The sequence below is a fragment of the Podarcis muralis genome, chromosome 13, assembly GCF_964188315.1.
Source record: "Podarcis muralis chromosome 13, rPodMur119.hap1.1, whole genome shotgun sequence".
NCBI lineage: Eukaryota > Metazoa > Chordata > Lepidosauria > Squamata > Lacertidae > Podarcis > Podarcis muralis.
Window position 1 is genome coordinate 47,070,203 of NC_135667.1, and position 20,028 is coordinate 47,090,230.

Consider the following 20,028-nt stretch of genomic DNA (forward strand, 5'->3'; position numbering starts at 1 on the left):
TTAAATTTAAGCATAAATCATTATCTTCACTTTGAACCCTGCTCCCATGTTTATCGATAGACAAGCATTTTACATTGTTTCATTGGTAACATAAGGGGGGGAAATGACTTATTACTCATATTTAATCTAAGCACAAACACAAGGGCTCCTGATTCGGAGTTTAGCTACGCAATGCCGAGTGTTATCTGTTAACTCTGTTCTATTCTGTTTCCCCTTGTTGTTGTTTAGTCGTTTAGTCGTGTCCGACTCTTCGTGACCCCATGGACCAGAGCACGCCAGGCACCTCTGTCCTCCACTACCTCCCGCAGTTTGGTCAAACTCATGTTGGTAACCTCGAAAACACTATCCAACCATCTCGTCCTCTGTCGCCCCCTTCTCCTTGTGCCCTCCATCTTTCCCAGCATCAGTGTCTTCTCCAGGGAGTCTTCTCTTCTCATGATGTGGCCAAAGTACTAGAGCCTCAGCTTCACGATCTGTCCTTCCAGTGAGCACTCAGGGCTGATTTCCTTAAGAATGGATGCGTTTGATCTTCTTGCAGTCCATGGGACTCTCAAGAGTCTTCTCCAGCACCATAATTCAAAAGCATCAATTCTTCGGCGATCAGCCTTCTTTATGGTCCAGCTCTCACTTCCATACATCACTACTGGGGAAACCATGGCTTTAACTATACGGACCTTTGTTGGCAAGGTGACGTCTCTACTTCTCAAGTTGCTGTCTAGGCCTGTCATTGCCCTTCTCCCAAGAAGCAGGCGTCTTTTAATTTCGTGGCTGCTGTCACCTGTTTCCCCTTAGTTTTTCATTTTATTTAAACCAATTCATGAACCAAGAACTTATACCAGGGGTAGGCAACCTAAGGCCCATGGGCCACAAGTGGCCCACAGGGGTCGTTTAACCGTCCCACGAGCCACCCCCAAACTGAGCCGCCTACTCGGTGAGTCCCCATGCGCTATGCTAAACTGGTGCAGCGCAGCATGGGGACTTGCTTCCGCGGTGCCGGAAATCATGTCTGCGCATGCTCAGACGCCGAAAATCGCATCTGCGCAGACACAGATGCCGAAAATCATGTCTGCGCAGATGCCAGAAATTATGGCCACACGGAGCTTCTCCGCTGGAGTGAACCGGCCCAGGCGAGGTAAACCTTGCCAACCCCTGACTTATACATTAACCACCAATAATGAACAGTGATATGCTGTAGGTATTACTGCAAATTTATTTTTGCTATTTTTGTGGTGGACAAATGACGTGAGAAGGCTTGATCTATTTACAGTGGTACCTCGGGTTACATACACTTCAGGTTACAGACGCTTCAGGTTACAGACTCCGCTAACACAGAACTATTACCTCGGGTTAAGAACTTTGCTTCAGGATGAGAACAGAAATCGTGCAGCAGCGGCGCAGCAGTAGCAGCAGGAGGCCCCATTAGCTAAAGTGGTTAAGAACAGTTTCAGGTTAAGAATGGACCTCCACAACGAATTAAGTTCTTAACCCGAGGTACCACTGTATTTGTACCATTTGTTTTTCCTATGGCCTTGTTTCGAAAATCCAATAAAAAGTTATTTTTAAAAAACAAACAAACACATTTGTATATTGAAGAGTACACATGTTATCCACAACAGCAAACACACTTACTATCATGTTAGCCATTTCCTAGAATGCAAATTGCTCCAATTCAGGCATTCTCTTTCACATTATTACAACCCCATAACTGGGGGTGGGGGCAGGAGGGCCCTACGCCCTCTGATGTGTCCCTATTGTCGCTGTCCATGTATTGGAGGAGGGAGATTTGAAGAAGAGTGTCTGCATGTCGTCACCTCACAAGATCACATTTCCTTGAACTTCTGTGCCCAATTAAAAAGGCAAGAAAAACAATCCCAAAAGTATCTTGGCAAAATCCAAGGTGAAATGGACAAAAGAGTTATAAACTGTGATGTCCCAACCTGTCAGGGAACTGCCATCGGAGCCAGAGGGAGAGGGAGGGCTCCAGAGGGGTTCTGGAGAGCGTCCCGGGAGGGAGAGAAGCAGCACCTCTTCTGGGGAAGGAAATCAGCGTAGCACCAGTGGAGAAGGGGGGCAGATGGGGGAATCGGCGAGGAGGCTCCATGACTCCTCGCCGGGGACCAGCGGGGAGAGGAAGGGTCCTCTGCTGCCCACACCCTCCCTGCGCAGAAGGCTTCCGCGCAGGGAGACTAGGCGGAGACTAGGCGTCAAAGAGCTTCTTTGCTGGAAGAAGTTCAAGAAACGCCCACTGACGGATTCTGCCAGCGATTGAGATGCCTTCAGATGTCTTCTAAAAGTCAGTTGTTATATTTCCTTGACATCTGATGAGAGGGCGTTCCATAGGGCGGGCGCCACTACAGAGAAGGCCCTCTGCCTGGTTCCCTGTAACTTGGCTTCTTGCAGTGAGGGAACCACCAGAAGGCCCTCAGTGCTGGACCTCAGTGTCTGGGCTGAACGATGGGGATGGAGACACACCTTCAGGTACACTGGGCCGAGGCCATTTAGGATTTCAAAGATCAGCATCAACACTTTGAATTGTGCTCAGAAACATACTGGGAGCCAATGGAGGTCTTACAGGATTGGTGTTATGTGGTCTCAGTGGCCGCTCCCAGTCGCCAGTCTAGCTGCTGCATTCTGGAATAGTTGTAGTTTCTGAGTCACCTTCAAAGGTAGCCCCACATAGAGTGCATTGCAGTAGTCCAAGCATGCACCATGCTTAGATAACTAGAGCATGCACTACTCTGGCGAGACAGTCTGCAGGCAGGTAGGGTCTCAGCCTGCATACCAGATGGAGCTGGTAGACAGCTGCCCTGGACACAGAATTGGCCTGCACCTCCATGGACAGCCGTGAGTCCAAAATGACACCCAGGCTGCACACCTGGTCATTCAGGGGCACAGTTACCCCATTCAGGACCAGGGAGTCCTCCACACCTGCCTTCCCCCTGTCACCCCAAAACAGTACTTCTGTCTTGTCAGGATTCAACCTCAATCCATTAGCCGCCATCCATCCTCCAACTGCCTCCTGGCACTCACACAGGAAATTTTGTCAGGAGTGTATTGCTTTACATGTAACTAACCCATGCCAAATATCAGACAGTTTGTACAAATCCATGGGGGGTTTATTAAGTATAATAATAATAATAATAATAATAATAATAATAATAATAATATCCAGGCTGTGGAATGCTGCTTTGACCAGCTCTGTTTACCTGTATAGGGAGTCTCGTGCGTGTATAATTGCCATTACCATGAGTTAAAATTTGATATGGCGATATATATATTTAATCCACTTTCAGGGGAGAAAGTCCCAAAGGAAGGGGAAGCAGCCTGCTTCTGGGATGAGAGGAAGCGAGGTCAGGGTTTAATTTGAGCCAGATGGAAGTGGTATGTTGACCACGGAATCCCATCCTGATGTCAGGTGTGGCATTTGGATCACAAGGACTTTTAATGTTGCTGGACGAAGGATTTGACGTTTTGAAGCTCATCGCCTGGCTGAGAAAATAGCCACTGAGCTAGTCACCTGCAGGAACAGGAGAGAGAGAGAGAGGAATGGAGGGCAGTTGGTGTGAAAGGCAGAAAAACCCAACCAGTCACACTCACTACAAAACAGCTAGGAAGATCTGGCATGCCGGCTTCCTTAAAATGAGCAGGAGGTGCCCAGGAGTGCTGCAATGGGGCAACAGAGCCGATAATAAACAGCCGGGGTGTGACAACAGGGAAATAAATAGGAGATGCATTAGTGCTAGGATCATCTGAGAAACCAGACAGGCTCTGGCTCCAGTGTGACAGATGTGTGGCTCGTTTGCAATCAAGCAGCAGATTAAGCCTCGGGGGCTTTTAGGGGCTTGTGGGGTTTATTATCAGCTAAAGCAGCGAAAGCTACAGGGAATTGATTCTGTTTCTGGTTCCTGTTGTCATTTTCACCCTCTCCGATTCAGAGGGGTGGATACGGTTCAGCTGGATGGCCTAGAAAACGGCCCCCAATCCCACCGCCCTCCACCAATGGCAAGGTCATCTCCTGCCCTGGAACATGGGGGGGGGGGGGGAGGGAGAGAATGAAAGACATCCCGGCGTATTAATGGTTACGGAGCATGAGCCAGGTGGAAATCATCACAATTCTGCAGTCCCTCGGGAGAATGGGGAGCGTAGAAATCCTAACAGGGGTTCCCCGGACCACTGTAATGAATTTAAATGGATTTTTCTACAGAGGAAAGGTTTTTTTAACCACCCAGGGAATGGCCTAAATTCTATTTTCAGAGGTTTAGAGTCCCAAATGCATACTTCCAGAAGCAAACCTACAGAGATTATGTTAGATTTCAACTTGTGTATCTTGACACGAGAGACATCACCTTGCCAACAAAGGTCCGTATAGTTAAAGCTATGGTTTTCCACTAGTGATGTATGGAAGTGAGAGCTGGACCATAAAGAAGGCTGATTGCCAAAGAATTGATGCTTTTGAATTATGGTGCTGGAGGAGACTCTGGAGAGTCCCATGGACTGCAAGACCAAACCTCTCCATTCTGAAGGAAAACAGCCCTGAGTGCTCACTGAAAGGACAGATCCTGAAGCTGAGACTCCAATACTTTGGCCACCTCATAAGAAGAGAAGACTCCCTGGAAAAGACCCTGATGTTGGGGAAGATGGAGGGCACAAGGAGAAGGGGACGACAGAGGACGAGATGGTGGACAGTGTTCTCGAAGCTACCAGCATGAGTTTGACCAAACTGCGGGAGGCAGTGGAAGACAGAAGTGCCTGGCGTGCTCTGGTCCATGAAGAGTCGGACACGACTAAACGACTAAACAACAACAACAAACAACTAGAGGCCTGATGGAGCGTCATCGTTCAGCCCGGACAATGAGGTCCAACGTCAAGAGTTTTCTGGCAAGTCCCCTCATTGTGAGAAGTGAGGTTACAGGGAATCAGGCAGAGGGCCTTCTCAGGAGTGGCACCCTCCCTGTGGAACGCCCTCCCATCAGGAGATAATCATATGACTTTTTGCAGACATCTAAAGGCAGCCCTGTTTCAGCAAGCTTCTAATGTTGGATATTTTGGTGTGTTCCTTTTTATTATTATTTCATATTCTTTATTGAAAAATAAAAAGTACTGGGGTAACACAGTCAGATGGTACAAGAAATAAATTATTATTATAACTCAGCTACTGGTTCTCTACAGTTTCCTAGAGTTTAATTCAGGGAGGGGTGGGGTATTTCTGAACCTCCAATAACCTACCTGTGATATATCAGTGACCTGTGGATATATTAAGCCCCCTGTGCAAAACTCCCTGAAACAGTTGTACCCATTTATTTAATTTTGCTATTTTGTAAAAAAAAGTATACACCGCTTGATTGCAAAAACACCCACCCACACAACCACATATGAAAAGATAAAACAAGAAAATCAAGCGAAATTTGCAGCTGTACTTTAAAACATGCGGAAGTTACAATTCTAAAACTCATTAAAATTACTTCCACTTTCTAAGTATCTGGGCAGACTTGTCAAAACAAGAATGTTTTTAGCAGGTGCTGGAAAGAATACAGAGAAGGCGCCTGCTTGATCTCAACAGTAAGGGAGTTCCAAAGTTTCGGTGCAGCCACACTCAGCGACCGAGTTCTTACAAATGCGGAACGGGTATTTATATGGCAACTGTAGTTGTGCCAATTCCACCAACTGAAGCAGCTGAGTGGGGAAATAAGACAAAATCATAATCAAACTGGTCTCATGTTGTTAAGGACTGTATATTCTAATATAAGAGGAGAACCTATGTTGTTTGATAACTATCCCTGCTGTGGTTGGAAATTATATTGATTTACTGTTCGCTCAAGTTTAATGGTATTGGTTATTCGTTTGTGGCCTGGACGCCTGTTCCTCTTTACACAACTCTACTCAGCCTTCAAGTCTGTGATGCTGTGGATATATAGATGGTTTTCAACCCGAAAGAAGCTAGCTCCAATGTACAAAAATGAACCAAACAAGTGCTGAATGGGGTAACTGTGCCCCTGAAGGACCAGGTGCGCAGCCTGGGAGTCATTCTGGACTCACAGCTGTCTATGGAGGCACAGGTTAATTCTGTGTCCAGGGCAGCTGTTTATCAGCTCCATCTAGTACGCAGGCTGAGACCCTACCTGCCTGCAGACTGTCTCGCCAGAGTGGTGCATGCTCTTGTTATCTCTCGCTTGGACTACTGCAATGCACTCTACGTGGGGCTACCTTTGAAGGTGACTCGGAAACTACAACTAATCCAGAATGTGGCAGCTAGACTAGTGACTGGGAGCGGCCGCCGAGACCATATAACACCAGTCTTGAAAGACCTACATTGGCTCCCAGTACGTTTCCGAGCACAATTCAAAGTGTTGGTGCTGACCTTTAAAGCCCTAAAAGGCCTCGGTCCAATATACCTGAAGGAGTGCCTCCGTCTCCATCGTTCTGCACAGAAACTGAGGTCCAGCGCCGAGGGCCTTCTGGTGGTTCCCTCGCTATGAGAAGGCAAGTTACAGGGAACCAGGCAGAGGGCCTTCTCGGTGGTGGCGCCCGCCCTGTGGAACGCCCTCCCATCAGATGTCAAGGAAAATAAAGAACACTGAGGTCCAGCGCCGGATTTAGAATCCTTTGAAGACAACTAGAAACCCTTTACTGTCTATTTAAAAAGGTATTTCCCATACCCGAAGACCACAGCGGGGTTTGAAGTGTAAGAAAACAGCAGATTTTATTAAGAAACATGTTAAAGCTGGGAATGTGTGTTGCTTTGCTGCTTCAAAATGTGCCAAGCCAGCTGTTATGTAACTGAGTTGAATAGGATCCAAAATGCAGCAGTCTGATTGGTCCTAGAACAATAGGATTCATTTGCAGCAATCTGATTTGTCCTAGAACAATAAGATTCAGAATGCAGCAGTCTGATTGGTCCTAGAACAATAGGACCCAGAATGCAGCAGTCTGATTGGTCCACAGGAGCCACCCAATCCAGCTCCACGTGGAAGTGAATCCGCAACCTGATTGGCCTACAGGTGAACCCCGGAATTAGCCAGTCACATGGGGCCCATTGTGTAAATAATGTATATAAAACGGACATTCTGGGGGAACTTCCATTCCTCCTCACCACTATGAGGTGAACAAAGAGCACGAAATCTACTCTCGACTCCGAGTATATTTCACCAGCCTTGTTGCGTTTGGGTGCCATCCTGCCCGTGATGCTGAGGGCTGCAAAGGATGGTTGTGGAGCTCTGTTCCAGAGTCCCACCTCCTCAAGCTGATACGTGCCAGACGTCAAGAGCCGCTTCTTTTCTACCTCGCCATTTCCACTGATGTTTCCTGTGCATTGATGGGGATGAAGGACCTTGAGGGTGAAAGCGAGAACAAAGAGTCCCAGGTGTGTGATGGGGTGGAAGAACCAGCCGCTGTTCATGAAATAACAGCTGGTCCGCAGTGACGGGCAGAAATACCGTATTTTTTGCTCTATAAGACTCACTTTTCCCCTCCTAAAAAGTAAGGGGAAATGTGTGTGCGTCTTATGGAGCGAATGCAGGCTGCGCAGCTATCCCAGAAGCCAGAACAGCAAGAGGGATCGCTGCTTTCGCTGCGCAGCGATCCCTCTTGCTGTTCTGGCTTCTGAGATTCAGAATATTTTATTTTCTTGTTTTCCTCCTCCAAAAACTAGGTGCGTCTTGTGGTCTGGTGCGTCTTATAGAGCGAAAAATACGGTACACTACAGCTCTCCACTTAGTGAATTGCAGCCAGCCTTTTAAAAAACAACAACAACAACAACAATTTTACTTATACCCCGCCCATCTGGCCAGGCCTTCTCAGCCACTCTGGGTGGCTTCCAACAGGATACAGTGGTACCTCGGGTTAAGTACTTAATTCGTTCCAGAGGTCCATTCTTAACCTGAAACTGTTCTTAACGTGAATCACCACTTTAGCTAGTGGGACCTCCTGCTGCCGCCACGCTGCCGGAGCACGATTTCTGTTCTCATCCTGAAGGTACTATTTCTGGGTTAGCGGAGACTGTAACCTGAAGTGTATGTAACCTGAAGCGTATGTAACCCGAGGTTATTGCAAACACAATAAAAGATCAAACATTAAAAGCTTCCCTAAACAGGTCTGCCTTCAGGTGTCTTCTAAAAGTCATAAGAGTTGTTTATTTCCTTGACATCTGATGAAAGGGCGCCACTACTGAGAAGGCCCTCTGCCTGGTTCCCTCTAACCTCACTTCTCGCAGCGAGGGAACCGCCAGAAGGCCCTCAGCGCTGGACCTCAGTGTCCGGGCTGAACGATGGGAATGGAGGCGCTCCTTCAGGTATACTGGGCCGAGGCCGTTTAGGGCTTTAAAGGTTAGCACCAACACTTTGAATTGTGCTCGGAAACATACTGGGAGCCTATGCAGGTCTTTCAGGACCGTGCTATATGGTCCCAGCGGCCGCTCCCAGTCACCAGTCTAGCTGCCGCATTCTGGATTAGTTGTAGTTTCCGGTTCACCTTCAAAGGTAGCCCCACGTAGAGCGCATTGCAGTAGTCCAAGCAGGAGATAAACAGAGCATGCACCACTCTAGCGAGACAGTCTGCTTGCAGGTAGGGTCTCAGCCTGTGTACCAGATGGAGCTGGTACTGTCTTATTAAATAAATAAGACAGTATTGTAGATGATAAAAAGGTATCTTTTTCTTTCTCACCTGCACTGATGATAGTCATTGTTTGGATGGGGGGGGCGCTTTTATCCATTTCTGCAGTCACTCAATCAATCAATCAATCAATCAATCAATCAATCATAAAACGAACAAGTCACAGACACAAAAATGAAAAAGCCACACCAGCAAAAATGCAAAAAATAGCAAAAACAAAAGCACCAAATATCACCTCAGAACCCTGCAATCAGAAACGGAAGGCTTTAATTAGGATAGGGGGACTTAAATTTGCTACTTAAGGGTAAAAACAGGAGGAAGGAAACCTTATTACTATGCGGGGTGGGGGTTTCAAATTTGCTGCTCAGCAGTAAAAATGGAAGCTCAGGAGCACATTCGGCTTCCGATGCAAAGTTCAAAAACTGGAACACCTACTTCTGGTTTGCAGCGTTTGAGTTCCAAGTTGTTCGGGAACTAAGCTGTTCGAAAATCGAAGTACAACTGTATATTTTCAATTGTGAGCTTTACAACTTTTTTTGCAGATAGTTTTCAGAGCCTTTTTTATAGCTGTGTAGATCTAGCCCCAGAGTGGATGGGGCAACCCAGTCAGATGGGTGGGGCATCATCATCATCATCATCATGGAATAGGTAAAGGTAAAGGGACCCCTGACTGTTAGGTCCAGTCGCAAACGACTCTGGGGTTGCAGCGCTCTTCTCGCTTTACTGGCCGAGGGAGCCGGCGAACAGCTTCCGGGTCATGTGGCCAGCATGACCAAGCCGCTTCTGGCGAACCAGAGCAGCACATGGAAACGCCGTTTACCTTCCCGCTGGAGCAGCACCTATTTATCTACTTGCACTTCGTGCTTTCAAACTGCTAGGTTGGCAGGAGCAGGGACCGAGCAACAGGAGCTCACCCCATCGCGGGGATTCGAACCACCGACCTTCTGATTGGCAAGCCCTGGGCTCTGTGGTTTAACCCACAGCGCCACCCATGTCCTTAATAATGGAATAGGACATCCCTATTTTCATTGGAGAAATCTTGGATGGTATGTAAAGCTCTCAAGCAGAGGAGGCATGCCAGAAATGTTGTTGTCGTTTAGTCGTGTCCGACTCTTCGTGACCCCCTGGACCAGATCACGCCAGGTACTCCTGTCTTCCACTGCCTCCCGCAGTTTGGTCAAACTCATGCTGGTAGCTTCGAGAACACTGTCCAACCATCTTGTCCTCTATCGTCCCCTTCTCCTTGTGCCCTCCATCTTTCCCAACATCAGGGTCTTTTCCAGGGAGTCTTCTCTTCTCATGAGGTGGCCAAAGTATTGGAGCCTCAGCTTCAGGATCTGTCCTTCCAGTGAGCACTCAGGGCTGATTTCCTTCAGAATGGATAGGTTTGATCTTCTTGCAGTCCATGGGACTCTCAAGAGTCTCCTCCAGCACCAGAATTCAAAAGCATCAATTCTTCGACGATCAGCCTTCTTGATGGTCCAGCTCTCACTTCCATACATCGCTACTGGGAAAATGCCAGAAATAAAAGGTGGCAAACCTGTTTTGTTGCTACTGGCAATCCGCACTCAGACAATTGTTGGTATTGTTTTCTCTTTTGGCAACAAAGGGGGGCCCATATGTTTTTCTGTTGCCAAAGCAGGGAGCTAGCGGGTTCCTCCCCCTTCGTGAAGCTGTTCTTTTAAGAAAGGAGGGCAAGGGTGGCGAGAGTGGGGTGGGGTTCATGCCTCTTTGGGGGACAGATGTGGGGGTCTCAGCCCCCCGCTTGTTAAAAAGATGGAGGAAGAAACGCCTCCTTTATTTATGAAGGCCAAGCAGGGATGAGCTCTTTGGGGCCTGGAGAATGGGGGAAAGCCCGTCAGGATTATAACTTCCCAAATCCAAAAGCCTATTAAAATTAAAACCAAATTGATTTTTCAGCCAACATCGAGAGAAAAGGAGGGCTCCTTCCCCACTGCTGTTTAATCTGCTTGTTAATGACAATGGATTTTTTATGTGTGTTTGACTGTTTACTGGGAAAAGGTAATGACGTCCTCCCCCACAAGCAAAACACAACCAATCTAAAGTGAAATCTGAAATATAGGATTTACATCTGCCCCACATAGGGAAAATATGGGACAGTTCCTCTCCTCTGTGATCCTCTTTCTTTGTTTTGCTCTGGTGTCAAGGGAATAAGCTGAGGAATAAGCACCCAGAATTAGGAGGTCAACATTAGACAAATGGGAACCAGAAGAAACAAATATTGCAGTCCCTGAATAAAAATGCCGTGGTTCACAGCTCCAGATAGCTTGAAACAAAAGGTTTACAGTGCTGTTTGAAGCTCACTGAGAACGTTTTTTTTTTGTTTGTTTGTTAGGAAAGGATATACAATGAACTGAAAAAAAAAGTTTGTTTGTTTGTTTTTTAAAGCGTTTTATTAAACATAACAACAACCTAATATTTTAACAATAAAACATATCTTAAAAAAAAAAAAAATTCCCTAATTTTTTTCCTCCCTCCCCTCAAAAAAGAACCCCCCTCCCCTCAACCCCTGGACTTCTCTCAGCTCCTCAGCTCCTGGTTTTCCTTACTTATAATTCTCTGCATATTGTAAAATTGTAAAGATCCTTAACTTATCTGTCTATGTGTTATTAATAATAAATTTGTGGGTGTTTATTCAAAACCTGCCAAGGAGTCCAATTCATTTTGTTGTTTCTTTAAGTACTTCTCATTCTTCTTTAAAGTCACAGTTGTCCTTGTCCCGCAATTTGTGTGTCAGTTTCGCCAGTTCCACGTAATCCCTCAGTTTCTCTTGCCACAGTTCTTTAGTCGGGGTTTCTTCATTCTTCCATCCTTGTGCTATTAAGACTCTTGCCACAGTTGTCGCATACATATATTCTTAAATTTCCTTGGCAGGTCTTTCCCAACAATCCCTAACAAAAATGCTTCCGGTTTTTTAAACAAATGTTAATTAGAACTGTCAGAGGCTCAGGAGCAGAGGGACAGGAAAGGGAGGAATTAGAGACCGAGGGAGAGGAATCCGAGGGAGAAGTGAGCGATGAGAGCCGCCCGAGGTCTCTAAGTCTATCCAGCGAATCGGAGGATTCACAGAAAGGGGCTCCCGTGGTCAGAGCTAGGGGGTTGCCAGAGGGAACACCTCAGGAAGGAGGGGCCAGAGGGGACTCAGAGAGCAGCAGCTGGAAATCGGGACCAGCTTCCCCACCGGAGAGCAGTAGGGGGGAGGAGCCCCAGGCATCGGCAGCAGGCAGCCTTCCGTCAGCGGAAGGACATGAGTCAGGGTTAGCCACGCCTGCATCAGAGAGTGAGGAAACGGTCAAAAGGAAGGTCGGAGGCAGCACGCGCGCGCCAAGTTCAAATGTACAAGAGGGGGGCGCAATGAGCAGCCCGGATAGGGAGCCAGGTCCTAAAGCCCGCCGAAGGGAGGGGGAAGAGTCCGAAGGGTCCGCCTCCGAAGCGTCCAGGAAGGAAGGGACCCCGGGGGGCGGTAGGACCCAGAGGCGGAAGGAGAGACGGAAAAGGTGGAGTAAGGCTAGAGTCTTAAGCTGGTGCACAGGGGGCGGAGACTCAGACGGAGCTTCGCCGGTCTAGTGTCTAGACGTAGAGACTCACGCTAGGGTTTGAAAATGGATACTGTACTTTAATAAAGACTTTTGTATATTACCGCTGGCTAGCGTGGGTCCTCTGTGAGCTGGGACCTGGAGGCAGTCTCTGACAGGAACATTTTCTTCAACTCATTATATATCATTTCCCAAAATTTTCTGATCTTACTGCAATCCCACCACACATTATAAAAAGTCCCTTCTTTTTCCTTACATCTCCAACACATGTTTGAGCCTGTTTTGTACATTCTTTGAAAAAAAATGTTTAAAATAACTTTTGTAAAAATACAACACCAGAAGCCTTCTTATTAGGAATTGTAGGTACCGACATCCCAAAAGAACAGAAAAGGCTCTTCATGTATGCGACAACAGCAGCACAGATGCTATTAGCCCAGAGATGGAAAGAAGAAATAGTCCCTACCAGAGAGGAATGGCAAACTAAGCTGTTAGACTACGCCCAAATGGCAAAATTTGCCGGAAAGCTCAGGGACCAAGACGACAAAAACTTCAAAAAAGAATGGAGAAAATTTATAATTTATTGAGGAGAACCACTGTTAGCAGATGAAAACATTAGCAGGATTTCAATCTCACTTGTAATGTAACAAACACTATGGACAATATGGAGAGATAAAAAACGTAGATTATGAAATGATATGCAGTTGAAAAAGTAGACAATAGGACCTATGGAGGGGATTGGGGGGTGAGTCTGGAGATATAGAGGAATCTCTTTATATGGCTATGTATTTGGTTTTGTTATAAATTTATATTTGTAAAATCAAATAAAAATGACTTTTTTAAAAAGAGAACTTTTTTGTTGGTGGTGGTTTTGTCTTTGTCACTGTTCTACATACAGACATACCTGGGGTTACATACACTTTAGGTTGCGTTTTTTCGGGTTATGGACCAGCCGAAACCCATAAGTACCAGAATGGGTTACTTCCAGATTTTGGCGGTTGCGCATGTGCAAAAGCGCTAAATTGCACTTTGCCCATGCGCAAAAGCACCGAATTGCAACCCGCGCGTGCGCACACGCACCGCTGAGGGTCGCGAACGTGGATCCCGCACGGATCACGTTTGCAACCCGAGCATCTACTGTAGCATAGCTGTCAACTTACAAATTTGAAAATAAGGGACCAGCAGCCTCGAACATGAGGGATCAGAAGCCAAAATAAGGGATTTTCCAGGCACAGGTATGTTCAACTTCTGAGCCCCTCCGAGCCAAAGGCAGAAAGTCCAGCCAGCAGCCAAACGAAGCCTCAAGCGGTGGTTCCCACAGCTCAGCAACCCGGCAAAGGGGATGCAGCAAGGAAAACCACCATCACCTCTCCGCTGGGAAGCGCTGAGCAAAGGTGAGTCCCCAGGCAACGCAGCCGATTTGTTTGGCACAAGGCATGCAAGCTCCACCCCCCAGTCATTCTTAGACTCCTTATTGGGTGAGCAACGCAGCCAAGCAACACAGTTGGAGCCTCCCTCCTCCCTGGCCGGCAGGGAGGGAGGGAGAGGAGCTGCTCCCTTTGAAACCCGGGAAATTTAAGGGACATCATCAATAAGGGACAGCAGCGGGAAACGGCACTGGGATAAGGGAGTTTCCCGCCAAATAAGGAACGGTTGACAGCTGTGTACTGTAGTTCTAAAGGGATCTGTTTCAGGGCTGCCTTTATTGCTGTATGGTGGATGAGAACAGGGAGCATAAATGTTCAATCTGCACACATTCCTCTTACATCTCATAGTGAGAAGCAGCAACTGTCAGAATAACAGTTCCTGAAAACCGCAGGAGAGGACAGCGCCCTTGCGTTCGGATCCTGCCTTTGGGCTTCTCACTGGTCAGCCACTGCAACAACAGGATGCCAGACTAAATGGACCACTGGCGTCATTTTTCACTGAAAAGAGACACGATGTGATGGGTTTGAAGTTGTGTCTTCTATACAACATCACACTTTCATTAATCGGCCCTGAGGAGAGGGAAATTCCGCCCCATCATTCTGCACCCACAAACACTCAAAGCAGATTTCATAACTTTGCTTACAAGCATGCCCTGAACAGGTGGAAACCCTCCCCCAACTTTTAAACTGTGTGGGATTCACAACACTTTTGCAAATTATCTCCATCGCACGCACCGTGTCGTATCTGCAAAGTAAGCCCAGGCTTGCTCGGTTTAGCTGTGGTTAATGCAGCGCTTATTCTTAGCGTGTTTATCACAGTATCAAGGAGGGGGCGAGCCCTTTCAGAATCAGCCACAAAATTGCTCGGCAGAGCAGCCGGCATATAAAAAAACCGAGACAGCCTTCAAGGATGTGACTGCGACACGATGGAGGGCAAAGAGCACGTTGAAGTTGAGGTAAGTGGGAGAGGACTTGCTCTCAAGAGCGACTGGGGTATACTCCTTGCAATTCCCCTTTCGAGAAAAGACGAGCAGGAGGAGAAGTTCGTGAAATTACAAGATAGTGGGTAGAGAAATGTTTTCCTCTCTCTCTCGCAACCCTGGGACCCGTGGATATCCAATGAAGATGAATGCCGGAAGATTTAGGACGGATAAAAATAACTTATTTACACAGTCAAACTATGGGACTGGCTCGACCAGGACTGTCCCCGACTTTGATGGCTTTAAAAGAGGATTAGACAAACTGTCCTAGCTGTGATGGTTATGCTCTGTCTCCATCGCTGCAGACAGCAATGCTTTCGAATACCAGTTACTGGAAGCCACGGGAAGGGAGGGTGCTCTTGTGTTCGAATTCTGCTTGCTAGTTTCCCATAGGCACCTGGTTTTGCCACTGTGAGAACAGGATGCTAGACGAGATGGACCATTGCCTTGAACCAGCAGGCTATTATTATGTATTATTATGCAGAGGGTGGCGCTGTGGTCTAAGCCACTGAGCCTCTTGGGCTTGCCGATCAGAAGGTCGGCGGTTCGAATCCCAGCGACGGGGTGAGCTCCCGTTGCTCTGTCCCAGCTCCTGTCAACCTAGCAGTTTGAGAGCACGGCAGTGCAGGTAGATAAATAGGGACTGCTATGGCAGAAAGGTAAATGGCGTTTCCGTGCGCTCTGGTTTCCGTCATGGTGTCCCGTTGTGCCAAAAGCGGGTTGGTCATGCTGGCCACATGACCCGGAAAGCTGTCTGCGGACAAACGGCGGCTCCCTTGGCATGAAAGTGAGAAGAGCAGAGGGCCTTCTCGGTAGTGGCACCCTCCCACCAGATGTCAAAGAGAACAACAACTACCAGACTTTTAGAAAACATCTGAAGGCAGCCCTGTTTAGGGAAGCTTTTAATGTTTGATGTATTACAGTACAGTGGTACCTCGGGTTCAGTCCTTAATTCGTTTGGGAGGTCCGTTCTTAACCTGAAGCTGTTCTTAACCTGAAGCACCACTTTAACTAATGGGGCCTCCTGCTACTGTTGTGCCGCCGGAGCACAATTTCTGTTCTCCTCCTGAAGCAAAGTTCTTAACCTGAAGCACTATTTATGGGTTAGCAGAGTCTGTAACCTGAAGCGTGTGTAACCTGAAGGTACCACTGTATTTTAATATTTTTTTGGAAGCTGCCCAGAGTGGCTGGGGAAGCCCAGCCACATGGGCGGGGTATAATTATTATTATTAACCCCATAGTCGCCTGACTGCACTTAACCGTTCAGGGCTCCTTTACCTTTACCTACAGTGGTGCCCCGCAAGATGAATGCCTCGCAAGACGAAAAAACTCGCTAGAGGAAAGGGTTTTCCGTTTTTTGAGTCGTTCCGCAAGACGAATTTCCCTATGGGCTTGCTTTGCAAGATGAAACGTCTTGCGAGTTCTTGCGAGTTTGTTTCCTTTTTCTTAAAGCCGCTAAGCCGTTAATAGCCGCCAAGCCGCTAAGCCGTTAAGCCGTTAATAGCCGCTAAGCCGCTAATAGCCGTGCTTCGCAAGACGAAAAAACCGCAAGACGAAGAGACTCGCGGAACGGATTAATTTCGTCTTGCGAGGCACCACTGTATTATGTTCCTATGGAATCCCAAGCGCCAAGCACAGGACTATTCTAGATTAACCCCACCAGTTTATTCCTTGAGATCCTTCCCACATCATAATACTTGTGTGCGTAACTGTTTTGTTTGTAACTATAGTGTGCATTTTTGTGTTTTTATATTGTGAACTGCTGTGTGATCCTTGGACGAAAGGTGACGTATAAATTTATTAAATAGTGCAATAATAATCATCAGCACAAACATAGCGGAATTACTTTGAAAGAGGTTGTTACTGGTAGGCAGTGGGGAGCAGAGGGATAGCAGCCCCACCACAAAGTGACTTGCAAAAAGGGAAAAAGAAATCAACTAGCAGTTGAGATTAAGCATCCTGTTAGTCTGTACTGGTTATTACACTACTTGCTGGTGCCTGTAAAGCAATGTACATGAAGAGGTATCTAAAATGATGCATACAGTGGTGCCTCGCAAGACGAAATTAATTCGTTCCGCGAGTTTTTTCTTCTTGCGAGTTTTTTGTCTTGCGAAGCACGGTTTCCCATAGGAATGCATTGAAAATCAATCAATGCGTTCCTATGGAAACCGCCTTCAGACCAGGTCCGGGGACAGTCTGTCCCCCGACCTCTTCTGAAGGCTGGGGGGGGGGGACAAGGGCTTTTCTTCCCACCCCCAGCCTTCAGGCTGTTCTGAAGGCTGGCGGTGGGAAGAAAAGCCCTTCTCCCCACCTCCCGCCCCGCAAGCTCCGGGGACAGGAGGGCTTTGCTGCCAACCGCCAGCATTTTAAAAGCCCCTGGGACAGCGGAGACTTCTCCGCTGTCCCAGGGCGATTTTAAAATGCTGGCGGGCGGCAGCGAAGCCTCCGCTGTCCTGGGGCGATTTTAAAATGCTGGCGGGCGGCAGCGAAGCCTCTGCTGTCCCGGGGCGATTTTTAAATGCTGGCGGGCGGCAGCGAAGGCTTCGCTGCCACCCGCCAGCATTTTAAGATCGCCCGGGACAGCGGAGAAGTCTCCGCTGTCCTGGGAAGGCAGGCGGGGGGGAGCAAAGACTTTTGCCCCCCGCCGGCCTTCAGAAGAGGTCCAGGACCTCTTCTGAAGGCCGGCGGTGGGCGAAAGTCTTTGCTCCCGACCGCCAGCATTTTAAAAGAGGTCCCCGGAGATTTCCCTATGGGCTTTCTTCTTGGGAAGCAAGCCCATAGGGAAATTCGTCTGGCGAAGCACCTTGAAAAACGGAAAACTCTTTCTTCTTGCGAGTTTTCCGTCTTGCGAGGCATTCGTCTTGCGAGGTACCACTGTATTGTGGAGAAAGTGAATGGAGAGGTTGTTTCGCTCTCTCTCTCTCGTAATACTAGAAACTGGAATCATCTAGTGAAGTCGAATTATAGAAATTCAGAACAGATTCATACATCACAGAGTTACACTATGCAATTTGCTACCCCAAGACAAGGTTCCCGCCCCGCCTTCATTCATTCATTCAAGGTGGAGACCAGCAGCTTAGATAGCTTTAAAGGGGAGTGACACCAGGGATGGAGAACCTCCACCCCCAGGGTCAGTCCTGGCCCACCAGGGCATCCAAAGTTAACCCTTTAAACCCTTTAACCCACCACTTTGCTGTGCTATTGGCGCTATTTGCTCCTGGCTGCATACCGTAGGGCTGTAAATATAAGCCACACTTTTAACTTTTCAGGGTTGGAATTTGGGAGAAAAGCGAAGCTCAGATTCAGGCCAGTACAGTAATACAGTGGAACCTTGGGTTAAGTACCGTATTTTTCGCTCTATAAGACACACCAGACAACAAGACGCACCTAGTTTTTGGAGGAGGAAAACAAGAAAAAAAATATTCTGAATCTTAGAAGCCAGAACAGCAAGAGGGATCGCTGTGCAGTGAAAGCAGCAATCCCTTTTGCTGTTCTGGCTTCTGGGATAGCTGCGCAGCCTGCATTCGCTCCATAAGACGCACACACATTTCCCCTTACTTTTAAGGAGGGAAAAAGTGAGTCTTATAGAGCAAAAAATACGGTACTTAATTCGTTCCAGAGGTCCGTTCTTAACCTGAAACTGCTCTTAACCTGAACCACCACTTTACCTAATGGGGCCTCCTGCTGCCGCTGCGCCGCCGGAGCACGATTTCTGTTCTCATCCTGAAGCAAAGTTCTTAACCTGAAGCACTATTTCTGGGTTAGCAGAGTCTGTAACCTGAAGCGTATGTAACCTGAGGTACCACCGTAATAATAAAGCATGATAATAAGCACCGCCCCCCTGCTTTGCAGGAGTCGATTGCTTGGATGAATGAGCCAGCGGTCACCACCGAGTGGTACCCGTGGGAATACAACGCATCGCCGCCAGACCTGCCCGAGGTGTGCGAAAAGGCAGCCCTCCGTGCTGTGGCTCACATCTACCTTCCTGTCATGGCTGTCCTCTTTTGTGTGCTGGGCGTCCTGGGCAACGGGATCCTGTTGCTGGTGCGCACCCGCTATCACACGGCCCAGTCCCTCGGGGACGTCCTGCTCTTGCACCTAGCCGTCTCTGACTTGCTGCTGCTCCTGACGCTGCCCGTGGGCGTGGCTGGGATGGTGGGCAGCTGGAGCCCGGGCACCGGCACGTGCCAGGCCTTGCAGGGTCTCCACGCCCTCAACTTCTACAGCGGCTTCCTGTCCCTCATGGGCCTCACCGTTGACCGCTACGTGGCCATCGTGGGGGCACCCGTCGCCCATCGCCTGCACTCCTCCGCCACCTGCTGGGGTCGGCTTTGCTCAGGGCTGGTGTGGCTGCTCTCCGCGGCTCTGGCGCTGCCCCACTTCTTGTATGCCCGTGTAGAGGACTACGGGGGCGTGAGCCTCTGCAGGGTGGCAGACGTCACAGCGGCCATCAGCCTGGTGCAAGTGGCCTTGGGTTTTGTGCTCCCGTTCGCAGTCATGGCGGCCTGCTACACAGCGATCGCCCGCGCTCTCTTGGCCTCCCCGTGTGCCCAGTCTCTCAAAGCCCTGCGCTTGATCTTGGCCCTGGTCTTGGTCTTCCTGGCTTTGCAGCTGCCCTACGCGCTGCTCACCGCACTGGACACGGCCGATTTGATGGGACACCAGGCGTTGAGCTGCAAAGTCATCCTCCGACGGGACTTGGCCCTCCTCATCACCAGTGCCTTGGCCTTTGCCCGCTGCTGTCTGAACCCCGTGCTCCATACCTTCCTGGGCATGCGGTTCCGTAAGGACCTGCAACGGCTGAGCCGGGATATGGGCTGCCTGAGGCAATGGGCATGCTGTGGTGAAAAGCCTGGAGGTTTCAGGCAGCAAGCATCGTTCACCACCCATCTGGAAGGAATCTCAGGAGTGGCACCGTGAAAGAGCAGCACCCGAGTGCCACCCACCCAGGAAGAGTCTTGGCATCTCGCAAAACACACATGCAAACACATACCCGTTTCCTGCATTTTTTGGCAATAAAGCCTTTATTTTAGGATGATGCTTTGTCGTTCTTCATTTCACTGTAAACTGTGAAGACCACATGGGCCCTGTATTGTGTGCAATGTGCAGGATACCCACGTGATCTAGAAAAAACTTGGTCCTTTTCCCTTATGGGCCTGTATAGAGTCCTTAAGTAGGTTCCCTATCGGTAGGAGAAAATGACAGAGGCCAACCAGAGAATATTGAGAAGTGAAGCAGCTAGTAAGCCTGATCTTTATCAAACTGTTGCAACAGGGTCCCCACACACCACATGCAGGTGGGAGGAGGAACCAGGAACAATGGTGTGCAAGCCCTTATATAGGCTTTTGAAATTGCCCACCCTGTAGCTCAAGACCACCCCCCCCCCAACATCACCCATACTTCACAGAAGGAGGCTGGTCCACAGCAGAAACACATCACAGGAGGCGGGCTACTGCAGAA

At 48.4% G+C, this 20,028-nt stretch overlaps 1 protein-coding gene across 1 annotated transcript; it reads left to right on the top strand.

Moving 5' to 3' along the window:
• The first annotated feature begins 14,402 nt into the window (after positions 1 to 14,402).
• On the top strand, positions 14,403 to 19,588 carry CCR10 (C-C motif chemokine receptor 10). Its single transcript, XM_028703875.2, has 2 exons — positions 14,403 to 14,544; positions 18,421 to 19,588. The coding sequence occupies exons 1-2, from the start codon at positions 14,515 to 14,517 to the stop codon at positions 19,486 to 19,488; spliced, it is 1,098 nt and encodes a 365-aa protein (XP_028559708.2). The 5' UTR covers positions 14,403 to 14,514; the 3' UTR covers positions 19,489 to 19,588.
• Positions 19,589 to 20,028: the final 440 nt, after the last annotated feature.